General features: G+C 39.5%; 1 protein-coding gene across 1 annotated transcript in view; it reads right to left on the reverse strand.

The window, feature by feature from the left end:
* LOC117873317 (cadherin-7) overlaps positions 1–16,441 on the reverse strand; it is a 102,141-nt gene extending 85,700 nt beyond the window's left edge. The window contains exons 1-2 of the mRNA XM_034762553.1: positions 15,909–16,441; positions 6,527–6,920 (exon numbers count right to left, since the gene is read on the reverse strand). Of these exons, the coding sequence (XP_034618444.1) occupies positions 6,527–6,736 (210 nt within the window). The 5' untranslated portion in view covers positions 6,737–6,920; positions 15,909–16,441. The remainder of the gene's footprint in view (positions 1–6,526; positions 6,921–15,908) is intronic.
* Between the last annotated feature and the right edge of the window lie 10,146 nt (positions 16,442–26,587).

Genomic DNA, 26,587 nt, shown 5'->3' on the forward strand with positions numbered 1-26,587 from the left:
TCTGAAAATGGTGGGCTATGCTCTTTGGGGTAGCTCTTTGTTGCTCTAGTCTACATGTTCTGTACAGTGTGCTGTATGTTTTTGGAACAGTATTAATAATGTATGTGAATATCATCCCTCCTTCATCAGGCCTCCATCTCCTACCTTTACAGGGAGGCGAAAGAAATGTCCTTTACCCTAATAAATCTCCTCTCCTGGCCTCAAAGAGAAAGGGAAAGAGAGCACACTCTCCACCCCAGTAACCCTCTTTCACAGGCCTGACAGGGCTGGAAAAAAAACCACTACCGTCTGCCATTTGGTCATACAGAAAAGAGAGGAGACATTTGGATCATTCCATTTCCCTACCTATAGATTCCCTTTCCCAAATGGTACACTGCATATATATACACTCTCTTAAATGTACTGGCCCTCTAGGCAGTGGGCTAATGGTCTTCTACCCACTCATTAGTCCACAGGATTCTGGCATGTTTCAGCCACAGAGAAGTAAGAGGCCTTTAGCAGTAAGTGTTTCTGAGACAGTGTAGAATGTAGGGGAAGAGATGTGGATTGATTATCTGGCTCCAATTAAGAACATTTAATAACCATAGAGTATGAGCCTATTTGCCCAATCTCCCTTCCCAAAAACTATAGATAGGGTAAGTAGGCCAGGAAGGAGAGGAGCAGGTGATTGTCCCCTGCACATGTCAGTAGAGGAGATAGGACAAGTGGAATAGAATGATACAGGACTACACTTCAAAAGGAAGTGTGAGTTGCATAAGAGTTCAGGCCTAATGGATGACAACTACTTACCACCATCTCATCCATGGTGGTTTCCACAGGCTAGTTGTAAGATTAGGGCCCTAGTTTTTGAGTTCTCTGGGGAAGGGACAATGTCTACCATGTTGTACAGCATCTAGTACAACAGGGCTCTGATCTTGATTGGAACTTTAGGACACAGCTGCAATATAAAATAATAATAATAATTCCATTTATATATCTTGGCCCATATTTGAAAATTGTGTCCAAATGTCTTTTTAACTTCAAGTAGTTAAGAGGAAGCACCAAGAGGCTATCTAACAAATAAGCAAAATGGGGCTGGGAGCCAGCAAGTCCTGAGTTCTAACTCCAGCTCTGACACGCTCTAACTGAATAACCTTGGGCAAATCATTTAACTTTTCTTTCTCAGTTTCCTCATCCGTAAAATGCCACTTAAAAGTCCACAAGGATTTTTTCTTTTTTTTCTTTCCACTCATTCATACCTATTTTCTTTTGTGTTTTGTTTGCAGAATCTTTCAGATCCTATTGAGATTGTATTAAAAAAGAATGGATCTCATTAAACATATTGCACATAACTGGAGATGGCCAGCACCACTCCCATTGCTCTCAAATATGGAAGATTTTAGAATCCAGAGCTGGGTTTGGATCTGATTTTTACAGCTAGTGCCTCTCTCTAGACAAACACTGATTAAATTAGTGAAGCCAGAAATCAGACTGTAAACTAGTACACTCCCGTTCACAGTCTTCTTCTCTTTTCCTGATTTGTTTGTTTGTTTGTTTGTTTGTTTGTTTGTTTGTTTGTTTAGACAGGCAAAAAATGGAAGAGGTTGCGGCTGAATGAGATCTGGTGTCATGCAATTTCTCACAATGCTCTGGAGGAGACTGAAATTCTTATCAGCATTTTATCCAAAAAAATAAAATTAAGAGAACATTAGGGTTACATGGTTAAGCAATCAAGAAAATAGAAAATTCCCAAGTTATCATTGCACGCACAATTTTAACTCTGCCCCCTGGTGCATATATGTTTCCACACAGACTTTAATTACATGATCACATATTGGTTCTCAAATAGTACAATATAATAGCATACAATTTTTCTACAGCTTTAGGCACACATGCATAGAATTGTTTAGTACTGTGCACTATTATTTGTATGCCAAACAGGCTTCATTAAAGTAATTTATATGGAAAATACACAGTAAGGCATTTTTTACACAAAATACTGCAGAGTAATAGTAAACATTTGCCAACAAATATAAGCCACCTAAGTTTCCAGATAAATTGGCTTCAGAGTTGACTGGCTTATCCCCTACATTTCACCTCTGGTATGCATGAATGCTCAGCTCGATTTGCTAAATAATTTTGTATTCAGTTAGATTTGCTAAATAATTAACTGCTGCATCCCCTGAATTGTACCTGTGCTGTGCTGATGGATGGAAAGAAATTGTGCCGTATATGGCTAAGCACCTTATCCTATTGGGTATTAAGCACATCCCAGGAGGCACTGAACATAATGCAGGATTGAGCCATTGTGATGGGGTGTCCACTGCACACAAGGCCTGAAGGACTAAACAATTCTCTGCATGCCAGTATAAAGCAGTAGAAAAATTGTATGCTATTATATTGTATTACAGGGATCGGCAACCTTTGGCACGAGACTCATCAGGGAAATCCGCTGGCGAGCCGGGATGGTTTGTTTACCTGCAGCGTCTGCAGGTTCAGCCAACTGCAGCTCCCACTGGCCACGGTTCACCGTTCCAAGCCAATGGGGGCTGCGGGAAGCAGCACAGGCCAAGGGATTAAAGTCTGTGTGGAAACATATATGCACCAGGGGTCACCGCTTCCCGCAGCCCTCATTGGCCTGGAACGGCAAACCGCAGCCAGTGGGAGCTGCGATCAGCCGAACCTTCGGATGCTGCAGGTAAACAAACCGAACCAGCCTGCCAGCAGATTTTCCTGACAGGCCACATGCCAAAGGTTGCTGATCCCTGTTGTATTATTTGAGAACCAGTATGTGACCATGTAATCAAAATATGTGTGGAAACACATACGCACCAGGGGGCAGAATTAAAATTAACCTATAGGCTGCCACTGGAGCAAAGCCAGGTAGTGCTAAGACCTAATTTGCTGATGAAGTTCAGCTGGGGGAGAAGGTGGGCCAGATTTATAAAGACAGAAAGCTGGCAACAGAAAGGGGCTGCAGGGAGGTAGTCTGTCATCACTGCCTGGGAAAAGGGAGGTGTTGGGGCTACAGTGCCAGGTAGCCTGCAGTTAATCCCTGGAAGGAGGGAAAACCCAGAGAGGCGAGGGAGCCAGAAAATAGAGCTGAGATGTAGGAAGGACTCCACGAGAAGAGCAACATGATCTGGGAGTGAGCAGGCCACCCTTGCTAGAGATAGGGTCCCTGGACTGGAACCTGAAGTACCGAGTTGGCCCAGGTTCCCCTACGAACCACTGGGGAAGACTGAGAAGACTACCTAAAGCCATTGGTATGGTAAGTCTTTGATACCCCAGAAGGGGAAGACTATAATGACCTGGCCGGAGGACCAAGCCATGAAGACAGAGTCACAGGGATTGTGAGAAAAAAAACAGGGTGTGCAGCGACCAGCACAAGGGGGTGTCAGACCTGAGTGGAGCTAATCCCCAGATGCAGCCACCAGGAAGTGCCCCAGTGGTGAGTAGCGTGCCCCTGTGACAGACCTGAACCATTAAAATTCAAATCTTGGAGAGAAAAGAATGTATATAAACAGGCTAATTGTCTCATTCTCCTCTGACTTCTAACAGTTTTAAACTGATGTACCTGCCCCAACAATAGTGAAGTTACACGTGGTTTACACCAATGTGAGAGAAGAAGCAAGCCCTGTTTCATACAAAAGTATATTGATCTATTATAGCAGTGAAAATCGTTTAAGGATACAAGAATGCAATATTACAAAACACTCCATATATTCATCTAAAGTCTAGAAAAACTATGATATTATATCATTTGAAAAAATATTATGGGTGAAATACTGGCTCTATTGAAGTCAATGGGACTTTGACCATTGACTTCACTGGGGCTATGACTTCACCCTCTGTCATCATGTACCTGATGTGTCAAAATGCATACAAAGAAGATGACAAAATTAATGTTAAGCATGCATTTAACGCTGGCACTTTGTGACTTTGCATGATTTCCTATGCAACTCTAACATCCTCTAACACTGCTTTTTAAACTGAAATGCCTATGGCTTCTTAAAGAAAATGATAGGAAAACACATACCGTAATGTGGATCTATTTGTCTAAATGTTATTGAAACACTTTATCCCACACAGTTTCTGAGGGCTGCAGGAAGGTGTCTTGTCCTGTGCAGTTAGACCTGGACTGCACCTTGCAATACATTTTGAACAAGGAGCTATGCACCGCTGAGCTGTCCCAAGAGCAGAGCAGATTGGAATGTGACTTGAGTTTGGTCCTGTTTCCCCCTTGCTATCCTAACTATCCCAACACAGCTTACTTCCCACTCTCCTCGAACACTGGGGTGTAAGCCTCACCCAGTCACCACTCCCACCTGTCCACTCACCAACCATTTGCATGGAGGTGGAAGCAGCAGCTCACCTGTGCCTGCTCACTCCACAATGTTACAGTAGCCCATACAGAAAAGTAACTCTGCATTCCTTCACTCCCCTGCATGGAAGCATGGCTAATGTCACAATCTGACCCATAGGAAGTCCACACTACAGATCCCCTTTCCTGTTAACATTATGATCTGTGCATCTTATCTTACAATATGCACAGCAACGGGTATTTTTCAGTAAAGCACTGTCCCTTTTCCACATGCAAATTTATGCCTATATTTTCTGCATCTGCAAAATGATTTTCTAGTTCAAATATGAGTTCTGGTACCAGCAAATCATTTTGTGGATGAAAAAGAAAAATAGGCAGGATACAAATTGTACCTAGAAATAGAGAGCTCATACTGTAGTCCGACTTCTGAAAATGTACCCCTAAATGAGACAAGAGTGCCTTTGGAGGCCTGCCTCATTCACTATGCACCTTCAATAAATACCTCACTGTACCACTAAATTAGCCATGCACGTGTGGTGTGGACTTCTTTACCTGTGCACGGTACTGCTGTAATGAGAACTCGATGCAAAATGTACTAAACATGTGCAAAATGTGAATTGCAATGGATCAAATCCAAACCAACTTTCTCTAAAATAGCTGTAGATATTTCTCAGCTAGGACTATTTTCAATCCAAACTTCAACTTTCTACTACCAGTCAAAAGTGGCTGAATATTTAAACAGACCTACACCTTCAGACAGAGATCAAGCTGGAACAATTTCAACCTCAAAGGTTGAAACCCATAAATGACTGAAAATAGGATATCAGAATGGAAACTCTTACATAACCTTAAATATAGCAGGCCTTTTTATGACTCCTGTAATAAGAAATAACTGGAATCTGATAATTTCATCATTTCTGACCCTAGTAAGTCTTTATGGAATAAACTGTGCAAGGTGCTTAGCACTCTGACCCCTGCTGAGCACAGCACTTAAACATGTGCATGACTTTAAGCATAATAACCATCCCTCTTTTGATCTTTTTGGGTCTACTCATGTGGTTAAAGCACCTGGCAGGATCAAGGTGTACTTAACTTTGCAAACACTTACAGCATAAGTAATTTTGACATCACTGGGACAGATCACATATATAAAAAAATTTCACGTACCCAAGTGTTTGCATCAGTAGGCTTTGAATTATTTTATTTGGACCCTGGATCTTCTTATCGACTTATAAACTTATAATTTTATCAGAAATAATTACTATATTGTATTTTATGTTTGCTTTAATTCAGCCAAGAAACTAACTACTTCTATTAATTTGTATATATTTCTTAATAAGAAACTAGATTGTAAAATAGGAGAAAAATGTTTCTTTCAATAAACAATTACCAGAGATATTAAATAAAACCTAACCATTTCTCATTTGGAAAGGTACTGATCAAGCTATATTACATGCCACCACAAAACAGTGACTAAGCTTAGGCCCCGCTTCACAGCTGCGCTCAGTATGCAGCAAGGGGCTACAAAAAAGCCATTTGGGACTCCCTGATGCTGGAGGTTGTTTTATACTGGCACAGTGTCCCCTTTAGTGTAGCTCAGCATTTGGATTGCACTAAAGATTACTGGCCAGCTATGCCCCCAAAGTACCAGTATGTCAGTCAAAGAAGACCAGGGCACAGCAGAATTCCAGACACTCCCTCATTCTCCTAGCCACCACTTACAACCTGCCATTCTGCCCTTTCACCATTGTCTTCAATAATGCAGACCCCGATCTTAAGACTGTAAGCAATATAGGGCAGAAACTCTGTTTTCTGTTTGCCTTTTTTCTTATTTCTTTTAAAGGACTACGTACAGTTATGTTGCTATATAGCTATGTAATAAATAAATGTCATATTGAGTGTAATGAGCATCTATTAACTTTATATGAATAATTAAATATCATATTTGTGATAACAATGGTAAAATGCTTAGGTTATCCTAATTCTTTTTTTAATAGCTACAATATATGGCCCTGGAAAAAAAACTCTAAATGAGGAATCAAAGATAAGAGTGTATTGTTACTGTTTTTTGTAGTTCCAACAATCTTTTTATTTTAAAAAAAAAAGTATTCTATTCTGGCCTACTCCTACCAAGTCAATAGACTGACAAATCAGAGTCATACTGTAAAAATGCATCAAGAAAACAAGCATCTTCACTTTCCAAATGCTGATCAAATCCCCTACCTTTCCTACATAGAGAGGGTCTGTACCCATGTATTCCTCCAGCACAAAGAATTGATTCCACACCCAGCTGCGCTTGGTTCTCGGCCTCCCTGATTGAAAGTAGGGCTTTGATCTGGACCTTGAGAGTTCTGCTTGATTCATCCCAGAAAGACACAGGAAAAGAGCTATTATCTGCAAAAAATGGCAGAACTCCACTTTGCCCAACTTCATCTTTTTTCCCCTGTGTAAGAAAAAACCTTGATAAGAGTGTGGGCGCAATTCCAGTTGGCTCAGTAGCTCTAGCCTCCGGCAAGGTATCAGCTGGGAGTCCAGAGATAATAATTCGTGGAGTGTTCGATTGGAAGAGGTCACCACTGCTGAATAGCCTTCACCAGTGAAATGGTATAATAGGTACCTATCAGAGGAAAAGACAAGAACTATTGTCAGGAAGTTAAAAAACATACATTCGCTTTCAGCTTTCACTTGCTGCATCTTATACTTTACTAAAACTTTTCTCATCATCGTTAGTAGTATTAACAGACTTTAGCTTATACAATAATGCTTTGACATTTTATATTGTCTTACTTGGATTATATTAATCTTGCTGGTCGATCTGCATCTTAATCATAAAATCATACAAAGTTTTATATTTTTCTGATGAACGTTCTCTTGATTATGAAGTTTTCCTAATACAAACACCACAGTCTTTTCTCTTTCCCCCTCCTTCTAATTATTTTACATTTACTAGCTTTGATTTTTTTACTCCTCTCTGTTACAGCTAATTTTACTTGTCATTATTAGGACATAAGAACAAAGCATCTAACAGCAGTGATTCATACCAAAGGATAGGACATATGTTAGCTTAAATCTCTTGCATTTAGCAGGAAAGTGATAGAAAGTAGTATAAGGTGACTCAGAACTTGATTGATTCTGAGTCACAGTACACCAGATGTTTTGATGTGTTCTGATTTGAATCTGATCAGCTAAAAAGCCAGGAGTTTCCCCATTCATTTTTTTTCCCATTTCAAAACCAAGTGTCAGATATGATATGAAGCATGTTACGCAACTATTTATATCTTCAAAAAGGTCAGAAAATAATTTGATTTTATATGTTCAATGCAATGTTGGTGTGAGGCTGAATGATTCTTATGTAGTAACACAAATAAACATTTTCTTATACTGTATGTTCTCTGTTTCACTTTCAAAATACTGGTTATTCAGGAGCTGGCAGAATTTACTAGGAAAGATGACCAATCCAAACAAAATGCCTCAAAATAGCATGGGAAATTTACTAAAACATGGATTTAAATCATTCTGATATACTTTCTGTCCTCTGGCATTTATTAAATCTGTTTTGATCTATCAAATAAATATATCATTATAACGCAAAGAGGTTATTTTCCCAAAATCTTTAACCTAAATAATTAAATAAAAATAGAGTTATTTGAGAGGGCCAAAAGTAGGTCTTACATTGCAGAGATATCATCTGACTGCTTTAACTCTATGTAAGCAATGTTTCCTCCTGCAGTAAGGATTTCCGCTCCTTATCTGGCCAACGTGTCAGGCAGTCAAGATGCATTAGAAATGTGTCAAATATAAAAGGGCAAATGAGGATGAAGTTAAAATGGTTACCAAGTAATTCATATAGCGTGAAATACTGTGATCTAGGAAGCCCTGGAAGAAAAAAAGAGTTAATCTTTTGCATGTTTTACTTAACTGAGTGGACTAGCGATTACACTGTAAATGTTTTAGGTAAATTCTTTTATTACTAACCATCTTTATTAGAGCTGAGTGAAATACAGTTTCTGATAGTTGTGCACAGTATCCACAGTATCCAGAGGTTGTTTTTTTTTTTTTTTTAGCTGTGCAATTTCTATATATCTCCCAAAGGTAGCTAGAGGGCAAAAAACCAAAACAAATAAAAAGCCCTTCTGATTACAGTCTGTATTTAATGCCTTTTTATAGTAATCCCTTATGGGTACTGCCTTGCAACAGAAAGGCTCTACTTAGAGACCAGTGGGATAAACCACAAACCCACTAAGCATGTTCACTAAGCAGCAGTAATTTGAAAGCTCCATATGTAAAGAGCTAGCGCCTTGCTACAGGCAGTGAAGAAAATAAGCAACTTATTATCTCATGACCCTGATTTCTAAATGCTACAATTCTGAAGCATCTCTGGAACATGGAAGATTCCCTTTGCAGTGGGACTAACATAAAGGTGCCAGTTTCAGCTAACCGGTGTATGAATTATTTGTTATATGTTTGAATGATTACTTCTGAATAGCCATAGCTCAACTTTGATGTGAGCCTTAAATTAAGACAATAGTCTGGTTAAAAAAAAACACAACCAGCAAAAATAATAGCATGAGAATTCAGGAGAGGATTTGTTCGCTGGCCGAATGACATGTTTCTCACTCCACCACTCAGTTCAGTTAAGAGACGGTTCTCCAGAGAAGTGCTGTTCATACCAGAAATTGTAAATGCACCCTTAAAGTACCAACTCAACATCTCTGTTACACCAGGTTAGTTGCAGATATCTGATATTGATAAACTCTCTGTTTATTTCAAAGAGGCAGCACGCTAATATCTATCAGAGATAAAAATATGAAATAGATTTTCATTAAAAATGTCAGTAAAACATTTATAGTATGTTAGAGTCTCTCTATAGAGCACTCTGAAATGTCTTTGCTCTGAACAGAAATTTAAAACCTAGCATTTCTGTAACCTTTATCTTGAACATTTTCTGATCCCTGTTCTTTTACACCTGAAGGAAAGTATGAAAACCACCATATGGAGTGCTATCCTTGTTGTCCCTAGCCACACATCACAGTATGGAACTGAAAACTCACCCAAATTACCAGCTGAAATACAGTCTATATCCTAGAGAGCACAATCTGATAAAAAGCAGAATATACAATACTCATGTACTTCGGAAGAAATCATTCCTTACCCATTCTCAAATAGTTTTATCACACTGTCTCATTGTTCCAATTACTTTTATTATTACTTTTATTCAGTTAAATGGCAACATACTTTTTCCAATGGATATTTCATTCCTCTTACTATTAATATACGTTATTTTATCTGAACTAATTTTGGGGGGAGCGGGGGGTTTCAGTCCTTCCAGCATGTTTAATAGTTCAACATGATAATTCCTTTAAAAAAATCAATATCCAGTGCATAATATTCTTTGCTTCCTGGCAGAACAGACAATTATTTATTAAAATGATTTTCATTGTCTCTCTCATTAATATCTCTATGTATGCACAGATATACAATACAGTATATTCATATATATCATATCTTATATTCTCTCTCTCACTGTATGTATATAGACTAATATACATATGGGGAATACCTATCTCTTCTGGATCATCTGATGCATCTATATGGAATATCATTTTGATAGCGCCAAAAGGTAAACTGCAAGGCTTTTTTTCCTGCCAAGGCATAAATGTAGGGTTTTGTGCTTCACTTGAAGCAACTAACATTGAGAGCACTGTATGGAATGCAGCTCTGGCCTCTGATTTAAGTGTCATTTGTGTCATCTGCTGTTGAAGGACTGGGTACCAAGGGAAGGAGAAACTGATCCTCAATTATTGTCTATCGTGTTTTAAAATGTTCTTGTTTTGAATAAGGTTGTCCACACAGTATTCTGGGTGCAAGTGACTAAGGGAGACATCATATGCAGATGCAACTAATGTAAGTTAAACATCTAAGCACCTAATTACACCTTCAGATAAGGTACAGTAGTCAGACATCCAAATGATGTAGGTTGTGTCCACACAAGGTTTGGGGTGCAAACCTGTGTCCTCAAATTGTGGATGCAGAAAAGCAGGTCAGATTTTAAATGTCAGGGTGTGAAATAATTTGGGATTGTATATGTTTTTAAATCACTGCAGTTCATTTTCAGTGAGAGCTCAGCTTTGTAATTTACTTTGTACAAAGCTCCCTGGTTTCCCAAAAGTGCCAAACATCAGTAAAAACATTCAAACTGTAATTCAAGGGATAAATCCTGTAATCTAAGGGAGTATATTCTGTGACCAGGTCTTTAATATTTCTGTTTGCTACTGGCATATCTCACAATAGCTAAAATGTATGCTTTATGGAATAAGCCCGAAAAATCCATAAGGAGTAACCATTGAACATTTACTGTATATTTTTTGTGTTGTCACACAGACATTTAGCTCGTTGATCTGTAAAACATCATGGCATAAAAAAATCACAGGTCTAAAGGAATCTTGCTACTGGGATTTTAACTGCATTTGAGTTAAACTCTACAAGCAAAGGAGTTTCAGTGAACACTTTTAAACTGAGAAATGATATGCTTTTATGTTGTGAGCACAATCTGATAGTGTCAGAGTGAATAATGTACATTGTTTCAGAAGGGCAATCCTGACTGGAAGAAAAGAGCCAGCTCATGGGTCCTTAGCTGTTCTAAACTGGCAAAGGCCATTAACGTCAAAGCAACAAGGCCTATTTAAACCAGCTGAAGATCTGGCTCAATATTTTGTTTCAGTTGCTAATGTCTGTACCAGTAATAAAACTTTTTCTTGTTGTTTGTGGTTAGGGTTGAGCCTACTTCTTCCCCTCACCTTTTTTAGATATTCAGGTGTAAGTTCTTCCTTTCCCTGCTTTCCCCAAGCCTCCAGGCTATTCAATAGAAGATCCTCGGTTCCTCCCACCACCTCCTCTGTTTTACAGAGAAAATCTATCTCATTAGTTTCACTGGCCTCCACTCACACATTGCTACTACTGTATTGTTGACAGTTTAGTTCATGAACCATGTTGCTCCTCCTATCCCACCTACTCAGCCCCACCCTAAGTTCCTTGCCTTTCACATCCCAATACATGTGTCCTAATACTTCTAGGCTGGGAAATGATAGACTAAAAGCTTTTCTAATCCTACATTTCTTCACATGACAGTGTAATGCTCTGCTGTGAAGTCTCCCAGCCAGCTGATGACAATTTTTTATGTGTGTAACTGAAGAGTTTTACCAGTTCTATCCACTTTTCCTTCCCCACATCTATTCTTTAAATGGCTTTCACTTCTCAATACCATGGCAATACACAGGGGTTAACCCTGATCTTCACTGTCTCTGGAAACATCCCTGAAGTGGGACCAAGACAATACTATCCAGTAAATGATGCCCAAGATGGGTCAATAGTGCAAAGTTATCCCTTAATTTTCTCACTACAGGTCAGTCACTCAATAAAGCAACACCCTCTGTGCTGAGATAATTGTAGAATTGACTATTGCCACTGGAACTTGAACCATGATCCCTTGAATACAGTGGAATCAGCAGGTTAGCCCCTTGGTAGCTGAGCTATTACAACTGAAATATTTATGTTTTGACATTCTATTTTACAATGCCAGTTGGAAATGGTCCCATTTTCTGTGCAAAATAAAACTCCCTTTTAGTGACTGCGGGCTCTAAAGCATGTCACACATGGCTTTCCTATCACAGGAGTCTCTTTTACATTAAATAACATTAAATCCATGCTTGTTTAGACAACTATGGGTGAAGATATGAAAACAAATCTAGATAATTATAGTATACATTGCAACTGCTGGCTTTACCTTTCTTCTCAAAAAAAGAGAGCTCCTTTGAGCAAGTGAGGTTCTACAAGTCAAGCCAGCATGATCATACCCATTAACTCCCTGTGCCAGATGACATTACAACTACAGACCACAACCTCCTGCCGCTAACTGGCCTAAATATTCACATGGGAGCACTGTAAATGGAGTGCGCATCCTGTAGTCTGCATCTGGTTATCAAGCAAGAAACTAACACTGCTCTAAACATATGGCACTGTTACACAAAGCTAGCTCTAGTACCCTCCGACTTCGGTGAAAGAATTTGGCAAGACAACAGAAAAACAATGGGCAGACTTTAATAAATAACACAGTCTCGCATAATGTACACAGAAAGCAAAGTGATTGTTACTCAGTCTTCCATGGTATTCTGGAGTTGATTATGTGACATTATATGGCTGAAATGCTATATTTTTAAAGCATACTTTTAAAAAGTCTGTCATTTTCTCCATATGCAAGTTCTTTGTAGCCTGCCAATCTGCTTATATTAAACTGCTGCTGAAAAGGATCATGCTAACTTGATCAGTTATGTAGATATCTGAAAATAAATGTTTAACAATATTTTTACAGTTGTGACTATACAGCACAAATAGTTAAATTTCAGCAATGGCCTTAGTTTGATTTTTGCATTCTCAGTTATTTTGTAGAATTTCATACAATACCTAGGGAAAGAAATTACTTTGTGGTATTTCCCTGTAGAACCACTAAATCCCTAGAGGAGGCACTCCTATATTACTGCTTATGGTTAAGCGTGCTGTGACAGACAGGGATTGAGGGAATCATCACATATCTTATGCACCCTCCCTCAGCTAGAATTAACTGATCCTTTATTGCCACAAGAAAGTAATACCCAGTAGTGACATGAACAAATTGTATGTGATCAACTAAGGTGAATTAGATGGCGAAGGAGTTGGATCCATTGAAAATGGTATCAGAATATCAGGTTTAGAAATAGCCAGTGAAATGCAAAATGAAAACTTATTACCCAACCCCGCATTCATAAACTAACTCCTAAGTAGCAAATTTAGCCCCAAATCACATCAAGTTGAAAATACTCAACTCACAATTTTCTATACACAGAGGATGCAATTTGTGTGTTGAGAACCCTTAAGAAACCCTCAGCAATGCTTGTTTAATAAATAAGGACTTTGGCTCAAGGTAAAGTAACATGGAGTTTTTTTAATATATATTAATGAAGATTTCCTCAAATCTTTACTGCCTGACTGCTAACAAGATTAAACAGAGAGAGATGCATACAACATACACATAAAAAGTTGCAATGTATTGAGCATATATATGAAGGATAAACAGAAGCCTACACTGAAGCTGCATCACTTTCTGTTCATAGGACATTACAGTCAATTCAAGGATAAATTGCAGTTATACAGATGCTTTACAATTACCCTTTTATACATAAGGGTAAAAGCACTTTGCTATTAAATCAATAAAAGTAAACTTAAAAGAGTTGTGAGGCTGTCAGCTGATTGTTAACACAGTCCTAATGACCTATAGCAACCCTTAATTACAATAATATCTCACATTATAAGGGCACAATGCCCTCTGATTAAAACTGCAAAGCTTAATGGCTTTTTTTTTTTTTTTTTTGCAGGAAAATGGTCTGCATTACTGATTATTGTTTTTTTTTTTTCCCTTCACATTAACTGACACATTTCCAAGGTATGCAGTATTGTTTAGCTGTGTTAGTCCCAGGATATTAGAGAGACAAGGTGGGTGAGGTAATATTTTTTATTGGATCAACTTCTGTTGGTGAGAGAGACAAGCTTTCAAGCTTACAGACCTCTTGACCTGAAGAAGAGCTCTGTGTAATCTCAAAACCTTGTCTTTCTCACCAACAGGAACTGGTCCAATCAAAGAACACTTCCCATGTACAGTACTAGATCAGACTATTGACTCTGATATTTACCTAACACTATTAGAAGTTTGTGTCTGTTAAGTTTTCAAACCAAAGACAATATATTTTTTTTAATATAAGAAGTTGTCAGAGTCAGCTCTTAGCTCTTTTTCTGTTCTCCCCCTTGCCGTGGGCTTTGTTTGTTTGTTTGCTTGTTTAAATATTTTTTCATCTTTTTTTCAGTGTTCCAAAAAACACAAAAGGTTGTATAGATTAGATGCCCTGGTAGTTGCAAGCTGGAAAGGCTAGAAAGTCTAGACAAGGACTTTCAACAAGAAGTCACATTCGGGCCCCAGCTGAATATTTCAAAGGTAATAACAGCACAGTCAAACCATGCTAGTTTTAATGGCCAGATTATTTCTAAACAGCCTAACTACACTGCTGTCATTTAATAAACTGTTTTAATGTTGCTAACAGCATGGCAGCATGATCTTTCCTAACTAATTTTTACCTGCTGTATCTTCAAAACCCTTATTCTAGACAGCAGTTAAAGCAAGTTATAGTTACACAACTTTTCTGCTATTAATGTAATCTGTCAATCTTGGTACTTAAATGACCCTCATCACCTTACCTGGCTCACATTAATGACCATGCAATAAAATACATTGTCATGCTAACTTCAAAGCATTTGGCAAAGAGAAAAAAAGTATTAATCATAATAAAGTCTGAGAGAAGTATATTGTCTACACCTCATTACCAAGCTGAGGTGCTTCTAGAGATTGGCATTCAAGACAGTTTAGCTATAGGATTGGGGAGGGGGGAGGTTGTTTGCTTATTTTTTCCCCTTCCCTGAGAATGATTTTATTTTCTACATGTTTTATGATTACCCATTTTGATTTGAAAAATGGCAGGGCAGTATGTCTTGTGAGAGGGACTATAAAGTATATGCTGCCCTTTCAAGTCTCTGCTTTGACTTGAGAAGTTATCAATCAAACAGAAGATTTTTCTTTGCAATGAAAACAGATTAAAGTATCAACATTTCAATTTGCAGAATCAGCCTCAGTAGCATTAATCCTTTCCCCTGCTTTCCCCGCCCCCCCCCCCAAAAAAAAACCCTCCCTGTATCACCAGGGAAGTTAACATAACATAACCCTGACTCACCTGAACTACATCATCTATTGAAAGCACAGAGGTAAGAACTGATCTTTAGGGAGGGGGGAAAGCAATTTTCTCCGTTTATCAACTTGAAGCCAGAGGATCCAGTCCAGACCATGAAACACTTACCAGCAATGCATGTACTCTGCTCCAAGAAAGCAGGATATGCTTGTATGTGTATGGATGGGAGAGGGGTCAGTATCAAACACTCAAGCACTGCAGAGCTAACCTTACCAGCTGAATACTAATTAAATAAATAAGCCTTTCTCATTTCCACATTTGCAAACCTGATGCTGGATTTTGGGTGCAACAAAGAGAGCCACTTGAGTTTTGTATCAGTTAATGAGAAAAGACTTGCTCCTTCCTAAATGTTGCAGAAGTATTTCATTTTCTCCCTTTTGTCTGCGTGACTTACGTGCAGAGACAGGGCGACTGTCTTGCTATTTTCTTTTTTAAATCATTATTACAGTTCTCGACTATTTCTGCTGTCACATCTGGTGTCTGTATTTCTGATGGCTTTTCCAAACCGCACTGATCTCTCGCTCTCTCAGCTCAGGCTATTTGCATATAGTCGCTTTCCCAGTACACAGACCGGAGAACACAGCGAAAAGGAAACTTCTGAAGGCGAACAACGCCAAGCCACCGCCTGACTCTGCAGATCAGCACCATCTGACTTTGGACTGGGAACAGTTTAGCGAGGGAGAACGAGCGGATAAAACCAGAGACAAATATCGTCCCTGCAACTCCTCAGGCTCCCCGCCCCCCGAAAACACCCGCACCCAGTCTGAGCCGGCACTTACCTGTCTCCTCTTCCCCTGGATCGGCTGCTGCAGTGAGGCTTTTAATCCAAACGGCTGCGGGTGGCTCGCCAGCGAAGCCCTCGCTGGATGCTCTCGCACATGTGCCCGGGCGGCTGCTAGCTCCGCTGGAGAGAACTTGCTCGGCCAGCCGAGTCTGTCTGCGCTTCGGGCAGCGCCAGCGCGGGGGGCTCCCCTCCCTCCAATCACACGGCGCAGAGCGCCAGGCAGCGCCGCGGGGGACTCCTACCGGAACGCGATCCCCCACCTCGGTCCTCCCCTCCGAGCTCCCGCGTTTGACGTAGCGGAGCCCCCTTGTCCGCGGCTGCGAGGGGCGCGCTCCTTCCCCGTGCCAAGCGCGGCTCAGACTGGGCGCGGAGCTGGCGGGGGGAAGAGGAGCATGGGGCGGGGGCAGAGGGGGGCGATGCTCTTGCGGATGGGGGATGTCACCGCTCAGCGGCTGGAGCCTGCCGTCACTTCCATCTGAGGCTGTCCAGAGGAGGCACTGAGACTTTGCCTCCCTCCCGGGGACCCACTGGTGGCTACTGGAAAGGAATCCAAAGAAGAAGCCGTCCTCCCGATCCCCACAACTCCCCCCCACTCCCTCCCCGCTCCTCCTCCTTGACAGGATATACAGATGGAGTCCTTTGGATAAAAATCAGGAGCAGGGCTTAAAGGGGGTGGGGCTGGAGCCAGTCTATCTCAGGGTGAGCTATTTGCATTTGAAAGCTTGGAGCTGGAGGAGAGAGTTTAAGATATTTTTTTTAAGCTTGTCATAGGAGCCATGATCAATTGAGCTCCTGAGGCATGAAGGCAAAGTCATCAAACTAATCAGAACTTCTGGCTTTTGAGTTGTGCCCTTTCAATCTCCTCTCAGCCTGTCCCACTTCCACTTCTCTGGGCTTGGAGACAGACTCCCCTCCTCCCGCGCTCCGCTCTCTGGGGGAAAACTTCGCTGCGGTGTGAGCGGCTCCCCGTGTGAACCAGGCACCTGAGCAAAGGGGGAGCGCCTCACAGCCAGCTGCTGCTGCTCGAGCGAGGAGCTGCTTAGGAGACAGTAGGGGGACGCTTAATGATGTGAAGAAATTCTCTCCTTCAAGGGTCTCTCCTTGGATGAGGAGGGCGATAGGCTTGTAACAGGGTGGCGGAGTGTTGCGGCTTTGACAGCCTAATTACACCGCGCTGCCAGTGCCTTGGGTTCAAAGAACTTAAATACAGAGGGAATGTTTGGAGCGGGCTTAGGCTGTCATTGCGATCACATTAGGATCCTAGAACTGTAGCTGCCTTAGCCTATAAAGTGCAACTGCTCCTCCTACCCACCGCAGGTTTCAAAAACCAGAAGGGCTTATCATAAACCACATGGTGGAAATAGAAGATTGAGTAAATGGCAATGTTTCAGTGCTGAAGCTGTATGTACTGGAAGGAGAAGGAAAACACATTGTCTCGCACACACATACATATAAAATGTACACACACATTCTAAATCTCACAGCTCACAAGAGAGTTGACAAAAATGTAAGATATGAATCGCTGACGTACTGTATTCAGTTAATCTTTGAAAGCAGAAGTACAACTTTGTTTCATTTCAACATGCTTTAAACATTTTCCTCTCGCAATAAAACGGGGTGATATTCTGGTAAGTGATATTACCAGAAAGTCAGAATGCTTCCTTATATAAATGGCACAGGGTACAAATGATGTAGTAGGTTGACATTTTCCTTAGATTCAGAATATTTTTAACACTAACTGCTTTTAGAACAGTGAATCATATCAAGGGCAACTGTTTGAAATAGGCCTGAGCCAATGTTGTCTTTTGATTTATAGCCTTTTTCTTGAAAGCCTTCTCGAACTTTCAAAGAGCAAAAAACCAGTGTAGTTTTTTTTTTTAATTAAATGTTGCTCTCTGATAGATCATACTGTGAAGTATGGCACTATTTATAACAAAATACCCTGATAGTAGAGTAATTTGCTTATTTTTACAAATAGAGGGCTATTTTAAATTACTATATTAAATAGTGAAAATCTTTGGATTTGTTTGCAGTTTGCAATAACTAAATTACAAACACAAACGTTTTAATAAATGCAAAATGGAACAGTTGCTGTGGCAGTATGTGTGTCTTGTCGTTTAACTTCATTTTTAGGCATGTGTTTTCTGAAGTCATCCCACTAGGAGAGAGAGGCAATACAGCATCATAGCATTTGTGAATTGAGGGAGAAGTGGTTTAAAGATGTAACTAGAAGCAATATGCTTTCTGTAACCTACATAGCTCCTGAGTACACAGTCATATTTTAATACTGTAGGATGAATTCAAGCAAGAAAACCGTGGTACATAACTGTACAGAACTATTCAAAATTTGTCCAAGATTGCAATAAAGGATATTTTAATGCATCTTTCATGATTAAGGGGAATCAGGGAGGTTGGCACTGATCTAAAAAAACAAGGTTCAAGAACAGAATATTGTTTAAATCACCAAATACAATAAATGCCTGGGCTTTGCTTCCTGTCATATTTTATGAGATTTAATCAAAATTTTGAATCCTTATATTTTCATACTTAATTTGATAGCCACAACTACAAGGATGAAAATATGTTTTAAAAAGAATCTTTCATTTTTGAACATGGGCCAAGGAGGGGAGGTGAAACAGTAGGAGGGAACTAGTATTATAAATTTTAACTGAAAGCAACAAGCTTTGTCCTGTTGAGACTCATAGTGTGGGCTAATTAATTATCTGATAATTTTAAACTATCCATGAAACAAGGGCTCTTTCACCTTTATTTTGATTCTGATATACTACTGAGGCAGAATACTAATACTCAGTATTAGCCAAGTTAAAGGGTTTCAATGTCTTAAAAAGTTTAAAGGCACACTGTCAAGTATATTGTGCCAAAGATCTACACTCTGTAAATCAAAACATGAATTAATAAATGGAAATGGAATAAATGGAAATAGTTATATATTTTAAAAACAAATTATAATGAAAATAGGCATTTTTTTCTTTTGTGTTAATTTTTACATTCCCAAATTGAAATTAAACTTATTTAATCAATTGATTTACATGGGAGCAAAACTGAGCCCAGTGACTCCAAAAACAAAAATGAAAATGATTGAACAGACCAGTTTAGTTTCACTCCACAAACTGAATAAAATATAAAATAGTAAATTATTCTTATTCAGTTTTAGAAATATAGTCTTATTAGTAACACAAGCAAATATTTTAATATATATATAAATACTCTTCACTGACCTATTGATGAGTTTTTGATAGAGAGGCAGGCTATATCCAACACATTGGCTAGTTGAGTTTGGCTGTCGTCTACACTTCTAGTGATTTTGTCTTTCTTTTTACATGTTTTCTATGGAGTGTAGTGAGTGTGAGAGCTATGGGTCTGAGAGTTCTGAGTTTGTCAGAAAAACAGGTGTGGCGGGGGAGCAGCAACATAGGTTGGATCACCCTATGAATATGCCTTGGCTACATCCTGAAGGAACCACTCCTAGGTGTGAGAAAGTACCTTGATCACTATGTCCTTTTACTTCTTGATCTGTCTACTAAGACTTCAAATGGGGACGCCTTTTTTTCTTTCATACCAGTTGTAATGGGTGATTTTTGTGCTGCAGACATTTGGTCTGAACTGAGATCACAAACTCATTTCACATAGACTCTCAAACAGCCATCAGATGGTAACAACTTTTGGCCATTGCTGCTCAGGGCTGGTTCTGAACTGATGATATAGACATAAAAAGTTCTAAAACGCATTACTAGTCCCCTAAGCTGTCCGGTCTCCCAACATTGTTATTTATATCCATACTCAAAAGTATATGCTTTAAAAAGCAATGACTAGATGTTGGTAGCTGTAGCTCAGTGACTGTGTAGGCAAAAATAACAGTCATTATGTGTTCAGCAACAGCTTGCACAGTGCCTTGGATATTAGAATATATTACACTCAGAGACATAATGTTAACTTTCTCTTACTATTCCCGAAAGTAGAAGAGTCTACTGTTTAACATTTCATCTGAAGGATAGCACCTCTAATAACTATACCATATGGTTTGAAAAAAGCACCAGTACAACTATAAGTACCTTTAGGAAAGCTCTCTTCCTATTGCCCAGAAGTGCTCTGAGAATAAGTCCAGGTGTATGACTTTAATTTATGACCTTCTATCTCAGAAGTGAGATTGTTGTCGATTTCCATATCCACGCTGATATAGTTATAAATCAAATACAGAACCGTGCACTGACTGTCTTCAGTCTACAATTATTTCCTTCATTCCCATTTCTCAAAACAGCAAAAAATACCTGTCATGACACGGCAAAAAGCTTTCTGGTAGCAGAGAACCTAACCTCTATTACTAGTATAGTCAACATAAGGATATTCCTGGCCTTTCTGCACTCCTGCAGCTTCCATTAATTCATTATCTATCAACACTATGTTTTTTGAGGTAGGGACTTTGTATTTCTACATGTGTGTAGTGTAAAGGGCCAAACACAGCTTGGAGCTATTGCAAGCATGCATAAATAAATATCTACAGTACATTACACTGATTTGAGATATAAGATATTTTGATATACATTTTTATAGGCTATTTAGCTCAACTTTTTTGGTTTATATTGTAGCACACATCATAACAATTTTCCAACAGACTGCAAGAATGTATGCATGGCCCTGCAAAGAATGAAGTATAGGCAGCCCCACTGACTTGAGTGGGACTCCACTCAACATAAGAGGTCTGCTGCATACTTCTTTTTGAGGATCTGAGATGAAGTAACTCTTTGTGAGTACTGACTGCATTTACATATGATACAAACTGTTAAATACCCATATAGTTAGATATGGTGTAGTTATATGTCTACAAGACACAAGGGGCTAGATGCACAAAGGAACCTAAGTATGGTAATGCTGAGCATTGCCATGACTCACTTTTAGGCACAAAGCCTGAGTTCAGGGCCAGGCTTCCTATCCAATGAATGGGGAGAGACATGTGCCTCACAATGAGACTGGCAAAAACTGCCACCGTGGCTCCTAAATTAGGCAATGGCAGGTGCCAAGCCAAGGGATGTGTGCTCAGTCCTGCCCCTCTCTCAGAGATAGGCACCTAATCCAGGCTTCAGGGAAGCATTGCCCAGATTCCCAGCTGCAAACCTTCTCTTGGCAATAGGCACTTATACCATTTTAGCAAAAAGCCAGGGTGGGGAGGAAGGACCTCCCTTGTAACTTTTCGTGGTTAAGGTATTGACCTGGTATGTGTGAGACCCATGGGGCAAGTCCCCTCTCCACCTGAGGGGGAGAAGGGATTTGAAGTAGGCTTTGCCACCTCTGGGCCATGGGATGTTCTGAAAGGTATGTCCCTCCATTTCTCCTGTTGAAGCTGTTCCACTGTGGTAAATAATTTTAAAAACCCATTGGATGCTGCATCTCCCAACTCCTAGGTGAGTGCTCTAACTACCAGGCTACTGAGTCTCTCTCTTGCTCTCACTTTTCCGCCCCCAATGATTCTTTTATTATTTATTCAAGGCTCCACCTGTTCTCTTCCCCCATGTCCCCTCCCACTCCTGCCTGAATATGGGTGTAAGGAGGGATAGAAAGTAGCACCCCTGTGGAGCCTGGAGGAAGTGGTGGTACAGTGCACTGGTGATAGGAAGTAAAGGGCACCTTAACCCTTTTATTCCTTTGCACTGGTACACAGGATGGGCCATCAACTGGCTTTTAGAAGCACCAGATGTTGTCTACTGCCAGAGCCAGGATGCTGTACTTGCTGGCCCACGGAATGGCTCTAGTGTTGTCAATCCTAGGCTCCTTTGATTTTTAAATAGAATTACTACCATTTTCGCTGATTCATTAGATTTTTTATTACATATATGATATAATACATACACTGTGTGGTCTTTGTAGCAAGAACTATCTTTTTGTCATGTGTTTGGGGATAACCACGCTATCACAATACCAATAAATAAAAATAAGCACACACACATTGATATATGTAAGTCACTTTAAGGTATTTTGTATCATCTGATAGTTTGAAATATTTATAGTCAAAATATACATAACCTATAAAATTTATATAAATTATTTATTTAATGATTATGGCATGATTAAAAAAAATAAAGACGTTATAAACCCTGAATAGCAATATACTTTCTTGTAAAGGATTGTTGAACTCTCCTCTTTGTTGAAACCTTTATCTTTATATCTACACATTCGTATTGTTAATCTACATTGACTGAATCTATTGGAATACTTTTGAGTAGTTTTTTATTTAATGTACTCTATCTTCAAAATAGTGGAACGGCTGTAAGAATGGCTTCATATATGAGTTACATATACATTCTCAGTCCTAAGGCCAACTAAAAAATAGGTGCTCTTTGAGCAGCAGATGCCTGCAGGAGGATAATATACCCACTAGTTACTCAGCTGCTTCATATGTCATTTTTATGTAGGTGTGTCATGGTTGGACTGAGCAAAATTGCCTGTGAAAAGCAATGTGGAAAAAAAAAGCTGGTAACCGTTTCTTAGTGTTGGCTAAAATTAATGCATATTGCAATTATTTTGAGGGGGAGAGGGGAAATATAGGTGAAAATGGATATGAAAACATCCAAATACTTTAAAAATTAATCTTCATATACTATCAGTCATGGCAAGTGTTAAAACATTGCAGTGCAATCATTAGTCAGTTTAAAAGTTAACTTAATGAGAAAATTAGAAAGTAGCAGATATGAAACAATGTTAAGCATAAATTCCTTCATACTTCTTTTCAAGTATGTTTAAGATTTGGGCTGTCAAACACCCTTTAGTTGGGAGAATAAAAGCAAAAAAGGGAAAATATAACTGTTCTTCAATGCTATAAGCCCAGTGAGTTTGGTAATTGGCTGAAGATTTGTCTTCTGACAAATTTTCCAGAAACGGGAGGAAAAGGGATAAAAAAAGTGTTTTTCCCAACACATTCTGACAGACACCCATAAAAAAGACCCAACTGTGCATGTTGGGAAACATGTCCAAATGCTTCTCTATTTAAGGCTTTTTTCCTTTCAGTAAAATGTCAGTACCTCTTTGAAAAGATATTGTCCTCAGCCAAGACTTGAGTGAAAGGCAACAGATGTTGCTAAGATTGTACCCAGTCTGTCCTCGATCCTGTTTCATTTCTAAAAGGGAGAAAGAGAGAAAGAAAGAAGAAAACTTGCTTTAAATCACTGGACCATTTTGTACTTCAGCAAATCTGTTTGCACATGCTCGACTGGCCTAGTAGAAAAGGCTGAGCCTTTTGCATTCAGCCTGAGGTCAGTCCTAATGCCCTGTTCAGTGGTCCACGCTCCTTTCACATGAAGCAGCTGCCTCTGATTGCTAGAACAAATTGAGGTGATTCAGGCCACCAGCAGGGCAACAGTATAACTTCTATTCACCAGAAAAGGAGGAAAAGTCTTAGAACAGGACCAACTGGGGTTGTCCACAATAAACCGTAGGATTAGATTTGATACACTCAATATTAAGACATGCTCCTGTTGAAAAGTAGGCTATAATGACATAAACTACAAGACAGTTACATGGAGGAGAACAGGGGGGAAAATGGAATTTAAACATTTATTAAGTTACACCTAATTATTTAATGTGTGAACATTTCAAATTGACACACTAATGATTCAGGTTAAGGAAACAAACGGCTTGTTGGTTAACACTTGAAAGACTATCCTAGGATCTAAGTGTTGAATGTGTGATCAAAGATCAATTTCCCCCCATAGCATCATTAGAACCTTGCCTCTAAATGACACCAGAGAACTTTTTTTTTTTAAGTGGTAAACCACCAGTTCACACCACCTTATCAGTCTGTTTCAGTGCTTGAAAACAGCATGCTACATAATTGCTACACAAAGAAAATGTAACATAAGACAAATGCTGAGGATTTGGTATTTTCCACCTATAAAATTCTTTTTAATCTACCAAATGAGACAGGAACACAAAGCAGGCATTAGCAGGGAAAGATGAAGGCATGACCCCTTGCTTAGTGCAGACAAGCTCCTGCAATTACTCACTTCAGTCCCAGATTTCTCAGATCCCAGTGTTTTTTGCTGTGCTAAGGATCAGACCAGCAACTCTCTGAGACCGAGGCCAAACAAAACAATCCACTAATGCATTAAGCCAAAACGCCAACTACTTACGACTTCAAAAGGAAATGCTCTTTGATGGCTCCAGAATGAAAGTGAAATCTGTGCTGACACATAGGTACTTTCACCAGATTGGTTCAAAAGAAGTAGCTTGAGGTTGTGGCTCACCTTAATTCATAAAGCTGTAAATTTAAGATCAAGTGAAATTGGGTATTACTGCATTTATTTAGTCTCTGCACTCAAACAGAATGGCTGGGCATAAAAAAACTGGTCTTTGAAATATAGTTATACATGAGGTAGGGTAGTAATTGAGGAAGAAAGAAGATGGGATCTCACTATTTCATCACTTAGATGGTACAGAAGCCAGAAATAGGGGGAAAAACATGTATATTGATTCAGGCCTGAGGTGGGTGTATAGAATGGTATGTTGGAGTCCTGTGCTGTGTAATTTCTGAGGTTTGACCCCTGTAATAGCAGACAGAGAAGGCCAAGTTAAGCTCTGGTTTGATTTCAGAATAGCAGCCGTATTAGTCTGTATCGCAAAAAGAACAGGAGTACTTGTGGCACCTTAGAGACTAACAAATTTATTTGAGCATAAGCTTTTGTGGGCTACAGCCCACTTTATCAGGTGCATAGAATGGAACATATAGTATGGTTTGACTTCATTAGAATTTCAACCCATTAGGCTAGAGTGTAATTTGGCCTTGTGACATCTAAAACGAATGCTGCATATTCAAACAGGCCTTTTAAAACAAAATCTAGAAAAAGAGTTTCCTGAGAGGATGCACTTTAGTTTTAAGATAAACCTTTTTCATCACATTTGTCTTCTCTGTAAGGTGTTGGGACACAGTAGGTTCTTAGAGTTTTCATCAAACTGGCCGTGGGGAAGTTCAGGCTTGAAATTAGACAAAGGTTTCTGACCGTCAGAGGGGTGAAATATTGGAACGGCCTTCCGAGGGAAACGGTGGGGGCGACGGACCTGTCTGGTTTTAAGATTAAGTTAGATAAGTTTATGGAGGGAATGGTTTTATGGTAAAACATAGTAGCCAAGGAAAACCAAGCAATGGTACGTAAATAGTATAATGGCTAACAGGGGTCAGGCTAGAGACTCTTGCCTACATGCTCGGGGTCTTACTCATCGCCATATTTGGGGTCGGGAAGGAATTTTCCTCCAGGGTAGATTGGCTGAGCCTCTGGAGGTTTTTCGCCTTCCTCCGCAGCATGGGGCAGGGATCACTAGCAGGAGGGTCTCTGCCGATTGAAGTCACTAAAACACAGGATTGGGGACTTCAACAGCAGAGTCCAGGGAAGGGGTAGGGACGGTTTTGTGGCCTGCAGCATGCAGGGGGTCAGACCAGATGATCATAATGGTCCCTTCTGACCTTAAAGTCTATGAGTCTATGAGTCTAATCATTACAAAAACAGTTTTGGGGTGATCCTTCTGAAAACACAGATAGTTACATTACGTAGCCATAGAAAGAATGGATACTAGAACTGATAAAATGTGTGTAAATTGTTTAAAGGGGACTTAGTGTAAATGAGACTCAGGTCCAAATACTTCAGCATTGGCCACCATTTTAAGATCCCTTTATGTGCCCAGAGCCTAAATGTAAAGGATAATCAGGCCAAGAGTGTGTGTACTAAAGACATTTAATACTATCCGTCTCACCTCCTGATTGCTTGATATCCTCTTGTGCAGGACTTTTTAAAAACTCTTGAAAGTCACAATCTGCCCAAGAGATTTTACATGTAGATATTGAATAGGAATGGGGAAGGTATAGAACCTCCTCAAATTCTATAAGTGAAAGCTCTTGAGGTGGAGATAGGGATTTCTGGCAGGAAGGATCAGTCAGTTCTGTGTACTTCTGCCTTTGCATGCCAGAACTCTATAGCAAGTAAGTTGCACCACATGACTGAGTGTCAAACATTACTGAGAAAAACATTTTGTTTTGATAATATTTTTATTTCAACATTTTTAAACCTTGTTTTATTGTAAATTAACTTAAAATTTGAAACAAAAATAATTTTTCATAGAAAAAATTGAACTTTTTAATTTATAAACTGTAATTTTGAAATGAACTCAAATAGTCAAATCTGAAAAGGAAAAAACAAACAAACCACCTACAACTTGCTTTTCCTCCTAGTTGTGGCCAGGAGTGTTTGTTCCATGCTGTCAATCTTGGACTTGGTCATCATACATTTTCATACAATGTGATTAAATATAGAACTCACTGCCACAGGAAGTCATTTAGGTTAAGAACGTAGGAATTGGATAGTTATATGAATATCAAGAATGCCCAGAATTATAATCAGTGACAACCGCAGTTCTGGGAAGGATATTAAACCTTGTGCTTCAGTGCTTAAGCATATCTCTAACTTTTAGAGACCAAGATGAGATCTGCATGAAGGGAAGATATGCCTACTATGGCATTTTTACACTGTACTCTGAAACATCCTGTGTTGGTCACTGTTAGAGATGGGATATTGGATAAGATAGACCTTGGATCTGATCCAGTATGGCAATTCCTATTTTTCTCTTTAACATAGGAGGATACAGTGATCACAGAGGTAACTGGAACTCATGGAC

This window comes from Trachemys scripta, chromosome 2 (genome assembly GCF_013100865.1).
Source record: "Trachemys scripta elegans isolate TJP31775 chromosome 2, CAS_Tse_1.0, whole genome shotgun sequence".
Lineage (NCBI taxonomy): Eukaryota > Metazoa > Chordata > Testudines > Emydidae > Trachemys > Trachemys scripta.